A 14005-nucleotide genomic window follows, 5' to 3' on the forward strand; every position below is an offset into this window, starting at 1 on the left:
CGTTACCTGTGTTCTGTGATGAGCAACGTTAAAAAATTACGATTAATTTAACAAACTACGATACATTTCAAATAATTAACATAGTTATTACTAATGTTATTATCATCCCCTCATGATACACAAAGAATCAGCTAGCATTTCGTGTCTATATAAATTTCGAAACATTTTTAATTAGATCGAATTGAAAGAAACGCGTGACAAATAGACATGTTAAATCCATAATTATAAATGAAAATTTATATTGAAGTAAAACAATACAAGCTAACACGATGAAAATGATTTTATTGAATTGTTTTAAATTATAGTAAATGATGGTGTTATATCATTCCCATGTACGTTTGGCCAGCTTTTAAGGCGAAATACTTCAGTGCGCGTCGTTGCGATCATCTGCGAATCGTGTGTCAAGAATGTACATTGAATGTTCATTGAAAAGTGAAACAAGTTTACGGCGATCGTGCGTCAATCAGATGATATAAAAAAAAAAAGTAGTCCGGGACAAGATGGAACGTCAACTAGGCGACGAGTAGCTTGACACAGAAAACATGGAAGACCTACTTCCGAAAAAAGGAATGCGCCCGGTCTCCGCCTTGGCGACGATGCTCGGTCCGCCGAGGTACACAACCGGAAACGCGTCGAAGAAGCTTGAATGTGGTGCCACGGCTAACACGGGAGCATCCTTTGTTTCCGCTTTGCGACCCTTGACCTTCAGGTGATGGAATCCCCCGCAGATGAACAACGCTCGCATCATCCAGCAGATTACGACTCGCATGTCTCTGTTATTTTAGTTTTTTTTTTTCGTTCAAGCGTTTTAAAATCGAACCTTCACGGTCCACGAGTGTATACAAAAACCAATGGCTGCCGTTCCGTGCTCGAAAGGAGAGCGTTCATTGCTCTGCGATTGTTCATCGCCGTTTCTTTTATCTTCCGCGAAAAAATTAGGTCGCCGACAAAACTTCTGAAATGCCTGTTTTCAGTCCCATTTTGATTCTTGCTGATTAATCGACTTCGAATCTTTATGCAAAATGAAACTAGTACTCTTCAGTAATTACCCTAATAGATGGAGACAATTTTTGCTTATTGTACGACCTCGTTTATGTTATACTTGTATGCTTTCGTTCCCAGATATAATTTATTTGACATTCTCGATTTGGAAGAAATCAATGCCATCCGTATTTAGTAGATCACGTATGAAATCTTGATCACGAGTCTGACTCGTTGTGTAAGATATGAACAGATCTCATTGGTTGAACTTAAACAACATCTTTAAATTTTTGCTAATGTTTGTAATATTTTATACTTCTATAATCTCATTTTTGTAATAAATGCATAAAGATCCGCAGTCTTCTCACGCATGTATTTAATCATGATGTAGTCATGAACAATATTGAATTCAGACCAAACTTTATTTTTTTTAAAATACAACGACATAGAGTTGACAATTTATTGTATTGGTTTGAGGTAAAAGGAACATGTATTGTTTAAAGTTGTTCATTAGAGGATACTGTAAGTGCCTCGACAATAAGACAGCGTAGTCCATTTTTCGGCAAATGTTTTTCCAACTAAATACATTGAAAAAAGAACAATAATATTCGGGGACAAGTTTAAATCGAACTATATTGCACTTGTTAAATCGCGTCGACACGTCCATTGTTTTTGCATACACGCGAGGCACAACATTCACGGGAACATGTGTAGCTTTACTCCACTGCGTGCAATTGCTACCTTGCTCTACGGTGCTAGCTATTAAAAGGAAATGCTGCAAATCGTTTGAAAGTACATTATAGCGTGACCCGCGAGGATTAGGTGTGTAGAAAATACCTAATTATTGAATGATTCTAGGAGCGAAGAAAAAGTATGCAACACAAACTCGTACTATAATTTCTAATTGGCTTTGTGTCGGAGATTCGGAACAATTGAATAACACGTGTGATCTACATTGCCGTAACGATCCTCCATCAACGAATATCTTTCTAAATTACCATTATCGTGTATCAGTAATCAATTAATGAGAAGATTAGTATTGCTTTCATATTTCAGGCTTTCAATTTTATGTCTTAGGATCAACAAGATTGGCTTCGTATTGGGTAAGCATGCTTTCCTGCGGAGTTCTGCTCGTCAGAGTAATAGGTTTGAGGATCGACTAAGTAAACGTGTGCTAGACGGGAACTTGTTTCAACAGACGCGCACAGTACTTTCTCCCGTGCAAACAAAGTGCGACGACGATGTTAATGTAACCGCGCAAAGAACTATTCTTCGTGCAAGATTCAATCTCGAACTTGTGTTTGTTGTATTCATATCTATCTTGTTCCTCGGCCATCCTCCTCTTCTCATCTATTTCGCTCTCTAGACATCTGGTGCCCCATCTATCTTGTTGATCTTTGTCTAAATAGCTGTCCGTATATTTTGCCTTCAATCTGTCTTGCTCTCCAAATACCTTAAATTTCATTTATCTTATTCGTTGTTCAATTATCTCTTTGCCTATTTTGCTCTCTAAGTACCTTGTAATACATGTATCACGTTCTCTACTCGACTTTATAATCGTCGACAACAATATAAACGAACCACAAGGCTCGCGCAATCGTATCTCATCTTCCCAATTGTTCATTTTTGTTTACAAGCTAATGGACAACTTCAGAGAATTCACTGTAGATATTCTGAACTTACCGTAAACTACTCGCCTTCATCTCGCATCTTAAGATACATAAATAATTTCATTTTCGATCGCATTCACGATTCTGGAGCATCTCACGCTCCTTTCCACGATGCATATCCAGCAGAATAATAGAGGAGCTTGTGCAACAACGAAACAACATAAGCTCGCCATACGGTTGTGTCTCAGACACTGTCTTATAGGCAAACAACCAGTCTTTAAGGGAAATATTCCGACCCACTACCGTCGGTGTTACGTGGCTGAATTATTTATGGGAAACTAGAAAGAACCCTGCGACACTGGCGGATGCGGACTGTCGTTTTTATTGATTATTATATGAATAAACAATGGAATCGTGAGAATTCCTCGCTTCGCGGACACCGAGCATCAAGAGAACTTCCCGGCCTTCCTTTTCGTAACTTGCTCGAGGTTAGCGTTTTATGTAAACCGTTTCACTATAAATATGTTAATAGCATCGATTATTTCCAGAAGATTATACGGGGTGGACGGTTTGACTTTGCCGTTCAATTAGTGACAAGCAAACACGAGCAAACGATTGTTATTGCGCGAAGTTATAAGGTCAAGTGGGGAAAGGGTAAGGGGGTTAATATCATTTTCATGATGTCTATAGGATCAATTGAAACTCCTGACCATGTAAACAATTTTTTGGAATTCCTTGGATGGGGAAAACTCGATTAAGAATTTGGAAAAAGTTGAGTTTCCTCTTGTTGAATAATTGATGCAAACGTAGCCTGGTGGTTAAATAACAATCATTTGGTGGTCCAAATTTTATTAGAATTAGATATATTCGTTTAAAAAAAAATCAAATTATGAGTAAAACCAGACTTGAGTAAAAACATTTTTAAAAAGAACTACAAACATTTACAAATACTATTTCTCTCAATTTGCGTTACATATGCTTTATTTGAAATAGTAATTTATTTTTCTATTAAATGAGATAATAATTAAAATGTTTCATTGATTTTACAATATATAACATGTATTTAAAATATATATTTTGTAATATGAACCTGCTATACTTAATTGAAACAAATATTCTTTTTATCGTACGTGAAATGAAACACATGCATATTATTTCCATGAAATTTTACCATCCAAGCAATCAATGTCTTGAGATATTAAATGTTCCAATTATGTTCATCAATCAAGGGAAATGTAAAGGAAAGCATGTTTGATTATAGGTTTATTTTCTTTCATAAATATCAATTGCAAGAAATAGAAGTTCAAATAATGAATAGAAATTTAGACTCATCAAATACTTAATGAACCGGTTGTTTTTCTCTGTCTCTCTCGATTTCCAGAAAATGATAAACTAACGAAGTTTAATAAATGTTCAACCAATAACTTTCTTTACCATAATACAAATAACTATTTCCAATACATGCACTCGTCTTCACGACGTTAAATAAATCTTGAAATATTATTTCATACAAGCAAGAGCATTTCATTAACTGTTTCCGATACTTTTTCAATTATTTTTACCCAGGCCCCGAGTGAAACGCAATCGGCTGAATAAATGTGCAACGAATGTGGAAGGTACGTCTTGCGGAATTATTTCTTAGAAGCTCTGCGACGGTTAAGGGTTGCAGAAAGTTGAACGATTCGCATGCACATCAGCGCACGCTGTAGGGTTAAAGTTGCACCGTCGGGGCGCGCGTGCCCCGTTGAGTCATGTGTCAGGTTCACGATCGGGCAGGCCTGAAAAAGGATTAGGACAAGAGGGTTGCACACGCCTGGCGGACCCCATCGATTGCTATACCCCGTATGGTGGTTTGTGACGCGGCGACCGCTATTGACCGTGCACGGAACCCGGACCGACAGAAGCGGATGCATTCAACAGCGCCGGGCAACACTAGAACGATTTCTACGACCCGAATTCCTAATTTAATTTCCTGATAGCCGCAAAAACCCTCTGGCCGAAGACTTTCTCAAAAGCAGATGGTCCCAATAGATGCCAATACCCTGTCGCGGACAGCGTAACGTCCTCGATCTTTCGATAATCGACGAACGAAGGGTCCCTGGCTGTAGCGAATCGCCGCCAGCATCGCACATCCCGTATAAAGATATGTTTCACAGCTTTTAACCCTTGCAATGCCGAACAACGATGCATCGTTGTTGGCTTCACTTGAGAAAATGCTGTTTTCTTATCATTCTTGAGGAATAACGATTTTATTCCTTAATTTTCTAATTTCTTAATTATGTGAATAATTTTCTGAATTTTCTAATTTTCGTTTTTTATACACAATTTGTATAATTTCATCCAGGAATTACGCTAACCTGGTTCGTTTCCCTCGCTCAGGTACACACAACTCTTTCGGTCGGCACTAAAGGGGTTAAGGACAATGTGTAAAGTGTGTTCATTTATAGCTAAAATGATAGCATGAACAACAAATTGTAATCGTCTGACCACATTATTATTAAATAATAGACTTCGTTTCTTTTATGCCGATACAAGTTTACATTAATAAATGTATGATTTTTGTAAGATCGTCAACGTTTCAGTCGATGTATATCGAATTGTATGATATTGTATACGATATTTGATAATATATGATATTCTTTACTATAATTTTATTGTTAGTAATAAGAATTGTGTCAACTTGTAATCAGTGAATATTCGGATACTTTAAAAAACAAATAATTTTTTAAAAATGGCATCAAATGTCTTGGAACTATTTGAAATGTTATACTGACTAGTTTACCACGCAATGAGCAAATAGTGTTTGCAAAAATTATGACTGTTTGAATAATAGAAAAGATTATGGTTTTCAACCTTATATATTGTATACTCGATGACTTTTATGAATCTTAAAAATTTTTTCGAAATCGGTTAACCTTGTTACAAGTTATAAACTATCTAAGATAGCGAACATTCCAGTTTTTTATGATTTACGACCAATAACTGTAAAAACATGTGACTTTTAGTGTACGCAGCTAGTGAGGGAGCACAATTTTTAAAATCATTTTTCCTCATCTCTCTAGTAAGCTGGTCGGTCTAACTTCTCACTAACTTCTCAAGAAAATCTAAGTTATTCAATGCAATTTTAAAAAAACTATTTTAAAAGGTATCCGAATGCTATCGTTATCCACTGTAGATAAAAAAAATGTTTAATCTTCTTTTCAAGCACTCGTACCAGTTACACAATCTTTTAAATCCTTTGCTAAGTTGAAAGGGTTTAACGGAACAGTAATTTTTGATTCTAATAAATTTGGATACAGTTTTATATACATTATTATATGTATTATACTGTTATTATTATATTTATAATATAATATACCATATATGTTATTATATGTATGTAATATACTATAGTATACTACATTAGTATACTCATTATACTGAAGCCTTATTACACTGTTATCCTTAACCCTTTTTCCATTGTACACGATTCACGGTAATAGTAAAAAATTGTACTTGATTCTTCGACTCCGTTTACAACCGAGTATTAATTATAAACAATTTCTGCTAAAAAATACAAGTAGCAACATATTTGATAATACAAAGATGACTTCGACCATAGCAAGATATAGAAAGAAAACGAAAATTCTGCACTTTTTTCAGGAAATTATTTCACTCTCGAAAATTTTGCTAGATGGTTAATCGTTTTCTATAACAATTACCAATCGCAATGCTGTTGGAGGTGAACAGACTGAATGGAAGTCACAGGAGAAACCATCGGACTAACTAAGTTTGCACGTATGATGACGATCTTTTTTACAGCAGAAGTCGCCTTTGTACGTCCGAAGGTCACCTGTGTGCGTGCATATATACGCGCCTTTAAAATAGAATATTGTATTTTTATAAGCATAGTTTAACCTCTTGCCTTATGATTTATTTCTCGACCAGCCAGAGAACTTTGTTTCTAATTATTTTTCAACAAGAAACGACATCACACACTTATCCATACCCAACTTTTCTTCTTCTCAACTTTACACGAAGTAACTCGTGAAATTAGTAAAACAGAAACAAAGAAAATTCATTGCATATAAAAGAAACAATTTCTTCTTACTAGCTTTTATCCATGCAACCTGCTAGAATCATCCCCGTTCGGGACATTTTAAGAAATATGAAATATTTTAACGACAAAATGTAATTTGAATGTGACAAAAATATTTGACAGTTAATGTGAAATAAATTACTGTTTCCAATGGAGCGTATCCAACACAGTCAAGAGAAATAATATTTGCAGATGTGTGCATTTCTTAGCTAAAATACTTTTATCTAAGTCTGTGTACAACACTTCGAGAAACGACGGTGCATTAACACTGGACTCAACCGCACAATAACGTAATGTTTTTCAATTAACGCAACGCATCGGCCAAACAAGTTTTGTAAACAGTTAGGCTATATATTACCGCGTATAATCGCGATAATTTCGAAAGGCATAGACGACGAAGAAAGATGTTAAAGAGATAACGGCAAAGATGCACGCTGCCGATTCCGCGAGTCCGTCGTTCGTAAGAAAATGGACACGAACTACTTGTCCGATGGTTACTTTCTCCCGTTACTTCTTTCTTTTGTAGTATCCTCGTTCACTTCTTTTCCGCGGTCATTCACGCTCTCTCCCCACCGAGATCCTACAATCGTTTCAAGTATGCATTCATGAACTGAAATTCTTCGACGGATTTCCGCAATTTATATCCTCCCCCCCCCCCCCCCCCCGTCTCATCTCTTCCCCAGCCTCTTCGCGTCAATTCCGACGGATCTTCTCCGAAGGATACTTTGCATCCGCCACGGTTTAATAACACCGGATCCCGTGTCATTTCTCAAGATGTCAAGCGCGATCGCGGCTTCGTCTCGAAAACAATCGGGAAACGAAGCTGTCGACTACGGATTTCAAACAACTCCGAACGAGCGCGTTCGTTCTTGCGTTTATTTAGCCAGGCTCGTTACGTAGATGGAATTTCTTTCATTGAAATTAATTATTTATTTTTTAATGAGAAATATGATAGAGACTTCTAATTTTTATATTACTTTTATGTATTTATTTTTGAATTGCACGAATATCATTCGGGCTGTATAGCGTTTACAGTAAAGATTAATATTCTTTAGGAAATATATGTGTTTACCTTTCTGTAGTCTAAATGACTTCATCATGAACCCTATGATAAATAAAATCTGACCGTTTTTTATTAAATTTTCAAATTTAACACATCTTCGAACAATCACTTATAAATTAATACAAATTCCATCACACATAATTAATATTTATAAATCTTTACTGATCGTTTATAAAATTTCATTTAATTTTTGAATACGAGCTTCATTACAAATAGTTGCAAACAAGTGAATTTAATTCGGTCCGTAAGAATGTGAAAAACGAAAGTATTAATTTTTTATTGACGTCCAAGGAGTAATTATTTTGTTGTTGCATATTTTTGTCATATTATTAAGTATACGAAGAAAATTTAAAATGAAATTAGTCTCTGGTAATACTGCGTAACTCTATTATTATTGAACATTAACAAGAACTTCCATCGACGTACTAATAATGTTGTTAAATGAATTTACCTGATAAAAGAGGAGAAGGGAGTAGAAGTCATTGATTTTATTTGATTTTATCAAACTGTGTTATAGATACCGGTGTGTCCTATTAATGTACCAACTTCCGCGCGAAATTACCAGATAATTTTGGCTTCGACGAGAAAGTTGAAAATATAATTAATTAACTTGTATAGAAGCGAGTGTTTAGAGCGACCAATTCCGACCCACGAATAAATTTGTCCTGGAAAGTGTGCTTCGCCGTGGAAAGCATCAAATGATGCCGAGAGATTCATTAGAATTTTACGAAGCCTAAATGAAATGTAGAGTTGTCGAGATCTTGTCAAGGCCACGCGAGATCACTACATTTGAATTCTAACACCGACTTGCCAAGACGCAGAATTCTGCTTACGAAGACAGAAATTGGTATTAATGTAATCGAAGTTTTCGTTAAATATTTTGGCGCGAAATTCTGCGTGAAATTTTGCATCAAGCTCTGCATTCCTTTTTGCATCAAATTTTGTATTATTTTCTGCGCAAACATCTGTATTTAACTTTGTATAAAGTTGCTTGGAACTCTCAACTATTGCCAAATAAGATAGCAACGAGTTTCTTTGCGGATAAACTTCCCATCTGCAATACTTTTTCTTCGATTTTCTAGAATGATTACAGACGATGGTTATTAAGTTACACGAGCATTTCCTATTGTTCTCAGCTCGGCGATTTTATAGCGAATAATACGTATCATGCTTTTAAGAAAAATTAAACAAGTACACGATGCCACACGTACGCTGTAAGTGAAAATTATGACACTTAAGTGGAGCAGCAGACACGAATTGCACGGCGAACATAGGTGAAAGGTAAAAGTACGATGATAGATGTATCGGCGAGCGGATTATATTAACGAAGCGAGTGAGATTACTTTGCAGTGTTAAAGCTTCAGGGAAATTTCTCGAGCCAATGAAATCAAACATTCTTTTATTATTGTTACTTGTTGCATTTACGTCATGTTGTTCATAACAGTTGTCTTCAAAGAAAAATGTTAGCATCGGCTCTCGATTATCGATGCATCGATCGTTGTTCGTGGAATCTGACAATTTGTTCGAATATTGATTTTAGGAATTACAATTTTGATAGGACGCAATTCGATTTGTGCAAATTCTTTGATACACATTGATCACCACTGTTGCTTTCCTCGTACCCAATCAATGAATATCACTTTCTCTAGGAGCGATCACAAAGTAAATAAAATCGAAACAGGTTTTACAACTCTGAATTCAAGATTCTGCGGATCACGCTCGACTTTTTGAAAATCGAACGAAATTTTTCGACGGTCGCGTTCACTTTTCCCTTCATTCAAATTCATCCTTTTCGATCGCATTCATTTTTTTTGCAAATTAAATATATTCTTATGCAAATCGAGTTAATTTATTCCAGACGTTTTTACAAACTGTTTCGACGATCGCCGTGTGGATTTGCCTGACCTTCTTGGTCACACAAGAATGATTTGAATATTTTTCTCGCCTTCAATGATGACGCAAATTAAGTTTTTTCAAAAATTAAATTATGTGGACAAATTTTTTCGTTGGTGTCTACTAGACGCAGAGATAAAAACATGTATTAAATAAGCATTTTAACAATAGTTTAAACGTCGATGGTAATAGATTAAGGAAATAAATTAAACGACGGCGAATTTAATTCGGAAAACGGTAATTTCGATTTTGAAAAACGTGAATTTGCAAAAGGATGAATTTGGAATGCACAATCCGTAAAACAACTAAGAAAAGCAGCAATCGGAAATCCTATAATCTCTTACAATTTTACATTTTCTTTTATATTAATAAAAAGTGTGTAGCTTGCTTTTTGCTTTTCAAATCAATTCTTTAATAGACCATATTCGTCATTTTTGTAAATCAAATTAACTCCTCCATAGATCCCATTCACATTTTTGCAAATGAAGTTCACTTATTTGTAATAAAAATCCTAATAAATTTTAGAATCGAATGACATTTTATAAACAATTATTACAGATTAATTATTTGTTATTAAATACAAAAATTAAATGAAAGATAGCCAATTTCGATCTGCGAAAGGGTTAGTTTGAAAAAAGTGAATTTGATTTGCATAGCGATGAAGTAAACCTGCATGAGAATGAATTTGTTTTATAAAGCAGTCGAACGTGGTCTAAAAAATGATTGATTTGTCTTGCAGAGAAAAGAATACGATGAAAAAAAACCCGTAAAGTTATGCGAAATAGAACAAGACAGTCGAGGTAGGCAGCACAATTAAAACAAATTTGAATCAAATTTTTTGCAAGGACGTCAACAATTCACGATCAACGAACAATAAAAGGGGAACTGCGAGGACTTTTGAGAATCGATCACTAAGGATGGAGCGACCAGCGGGGAACGAGTTCTAGATTTGCCAGCGATAACACACAGGTGAACAGTAGAATCGTGCAATCATGGATTCAGCCTTTAAGCTGCCAGCTGCAGCGCACAGTAGGTAAGAAGCATGATCATCGGGAGGTGAGGAAAGTGTATGTACAAAAAGCGGAATGAAAAAGGACATAATGGCAAGTTGATGCCTTACCGTCTCCACCCTTTCAGAGGAGCTCGCCGCAGATCCTCCTCGGATAATCCGAGGAGGCCTAGACAAGCCAGCAGCCAGGCCATGATCACCAGTGCCGTAATTGCAGCGAGTCTGAATGGTAGAAGAGCCACCGTCAGGAATGCCGTCTGCAACAAGAAGTACCTCTGCTTCAACAACTGCTGTCAATACGTACGTACTAACAGAAACAACCACCTCTGGCCAAACCGACGATTAATCCAGCGTTACCTCGAGATGCATGACCGTAGCAACGCGTTTTGCATACTGACTTCCGCCACTATCGCAAAATCATTTCTCCCAACATTTGCATTTCATAGGTTCAGATTGTACACGCAACATTAATTTCGAGCTTTAAGGGAATCGTCACAGAGATACCTGTGTGAACACAGGATATTATTGTGACGTTAATTCTTTGGAATATCTCGCAAATTTCGTAAAATTTTCTGCATACCGATTTTTACTACTGGATCATAAGGTAATTGCAGATGTAACATTTCCTTCAGTTCCTTCAATGTTCGATCAAATTAAATATCAAACAGTTTTTCTACTTCTTTACTCTACACATTAACCCTTTGCACTCCTATGTCGAATGTGACTCGACATTAGCTTTTACCTCAGGAGCTCCATTGTCGTGTCCCACTCGACATTATTTCATGTCCAAATAAATAGATGTCGTGCACACGTTACCGACGCTCTTACCGAACCGGTTTATTGTTGTTATTATTATTAAGCGAAAAAGATATCGTACTCTTGAAAATTTCAAAATATGACAATAGTGTAAATAAAACTAGCGTTTAAGTGAATTTGTTTCATCCTTTATTTATTTAAATTGCCTTACGTTTTAGTTAAAATAAATATCAAATAAAATACTTAAAAGCGTTGAGAACTGCTGATAACGAAATTGAAATAAAATTCGGAGTGCGAAGGGTTAAAAAGTCATCTAATATCAACTACGCGAATCTGGTGGATCTACATACTTATTGTTCCTGAAAACAAAAGTTTAAACGGAAAACTGTTATTTTGTTTGTTCGACTTATTTTCACCACAGTGTTGGGATGTTCCGTACATATGTACATATTATTATTGACAAAAGCTTTTCAAGATGTTTTAACAGAGAAAAGAGGATGCTGTTGCATTTTTAGCATCATTTTCCTCGAATGTGTCGCTCGCTGATCGCGCGCAATAAACGAAAGTCCTTTTATTATAATCGAAGGAGGTCGAACGCAGTTAGCTATTAAGTAACCTGGAGCGAGATTACGTGCCGGAGGAAGACCAGAGAATTATCATGGAATGATAAAACGATGCTTACAAATCCGAGAAATTGTAGGACGGGGTTGATAGATGTTTGAAATAGCAGTGGCCAGCGAGGAAATGGGGAACGGAGCCGAATGAAAAATAGCGATCTAGCGCGTTCGGTTTGTACGGCAATGTTTCGATGAGGCAGGTAATCAAACGTAGCTTCAGGCTACGAAAGAGATTAAAGAAGAAAAGGAAAACAAGAGAATGAGTTATTAGAGCTGCCGAGGAAGCTCAAAGGGAAGTCTCAAAGGGATAAAAAAAATGAGAGACTTAATAAGACAGAAAACAGTGGGAGCCGGGGAAGAAATAATACGATCACGTTGGAAAAGCGCACGACATTGTGACGCTGTCTTGATATTATTTCCTTCCAAATGTCATCTCATTTCGCTTTACTTAACTTTAATTTCTTTCCCATTGTTCAACGAAACATTGAGTAATAACAAATATTAAATGAATCGATTCATTGAATCCTTTCGTGTGCAACGAAAATATCTAATATTTGGCGTTTAGTTTATTTTATTAGACCCATAATTATACGACTCATTTTACGCGATCTTCCATTTACTAGATTGGCGCACGTGTTAATATATCCTTTTCCTTAGATGAAATGTATGTACAGGATATGGAGCCACGTTATTTCCTATCATGTTCAACGTATTTTACTATATACTATTTATTTATATACTATTTAAATTTAATACATTAAATAGTTTTCTCATGAAACGTTAATCGACGTAAAAGTGATCCAATAAAAATCGACGCCAACATTCGGCACCTTGGAGCGGTTTTGCAATATTTTGTCAAGAATTACAAAAAAATAACAAAAATAAAAGTAAAACCGAATACCGGGTTTTAAACTCAATTATTAACGATTAAATAATAGAAAGAAATCGTAGAAATAAGTAATTGGGCGTTGACGAGCTGGTTCATTCATGAGAATGGAACGTGGACGATGGTTCCAGTGAGTGTAGGGTACAAATACCGGTGAGAGTTTTCTAAATTTCCTAACGGAGCTATCCCAGTCATTGAAGATTCACGACCGAACGACGAAAAAGAATAAAAGGTATTCTTGGACCACCTTTCGCTCGTTAACAACGGGAACGTTCTTTTTACCTTAGTGGGGCAAGGTTATAGGACTAGAGAGGATTTAGGATGCCGGCGATCGATGGATAAAGGAGCAGAAGAGAAAGGAGTTGTAGCATAGAGCAAGAGAGAAACAGAAAGGAAGCGGCGGGAAAGAGAGACGGGAAACAAGAAAAAACGAGAAACGGGTACCGTTCATTCGTTCCGTTAGGCTCCATCACCTGTTCGCTTCATTTTGTACCTATAGAAGACGTACGCTTCGCGTATCTATTTACATAACTTCCAAGATCGAGGTCGCGACCAACTAAATCCCGCCGATACTTTTTCTAAAAAAGAATCTCTGTCTCGTCGAAAGCCATTTCTGGGAATTTCGATCGCCGTTTCGCGCGCACCTACAATTATTCGAACTTCCTTAATCTCCTTATGGAGTCCATAAAAACTTGTAATGGTGTTTGGGTCACAAAGGCCAGACAAGAATGATACGCGTAATGATTGCAGGAACTGTTCGCGTACTTTCAACCAGTTCGCTGTTTTTGACGAGTACACTCGTCGTGAAGGAATTTTTAAAACTGGATCAAGTTACTTGAACTTTTTGGAGAAACAAGTTTACAGTACAATGACTAAAACACGTTTTTTTAAATATTGCTACTGCATGGAATGGCAACGAATTCCTTGTGTCAATTTGACACCATTTTCAAGTTTCAGAGTATATTATTGTACCGGTTTTCGGAAAATTGATTTCACTTTATGACTTTTCCCTTTTTTAACTAATAAAATGTGTGACAATATTTTGTATGAAACAAGATATAGAAAAATTCCAAAAAGTATTTCAGTTATTGTATATTAAATTAATTCTGCAA

The 14005-nt window shown here is 36.1% G+C and overlaps 1 protein-coding gene across 1 annotated transcript in view; it reads right to left on the minus strand.

The window, feature by feature from the left end:
* The window catches only part of Lpcat (lysophosphatidylcholine acyltransferase), a 32963-nt gene that overhangs the window by 9171 nt on the left and 9787 nt on the right, over window positions 1-14005 (minus strand). The window contains exons 2-3 of the mRNA XM_078192872.1: window positions 10746-10891; window positions 556-773 (exon numbers count right to left, since the gene is read on the minus strand). Coding sequence (XP_078048998.1) covers window positions 556-773; window positions 10746-10891 — 364 coding nt within the window. The remainder of the gene's footprint in view (window positions 1-555; window positions 774-10745; window positions 10892-14005) is intronic.

This window comes from Augochlora pura, chromosome 10, assembly GCF_028453695.1.
Source record: "Augochlora pura isolate Apur16 chromosome 10, APUR_v2.2.1, whole genome shotgun sequence".
In the NCBI taxonomy this organism is placed as follows: domain Eukaryota; kingdom Metazoa; phylum Arthropoda; class Insecta; order Hymenoptera; family Halictidae; genus Augochlora; species Augochlora pura.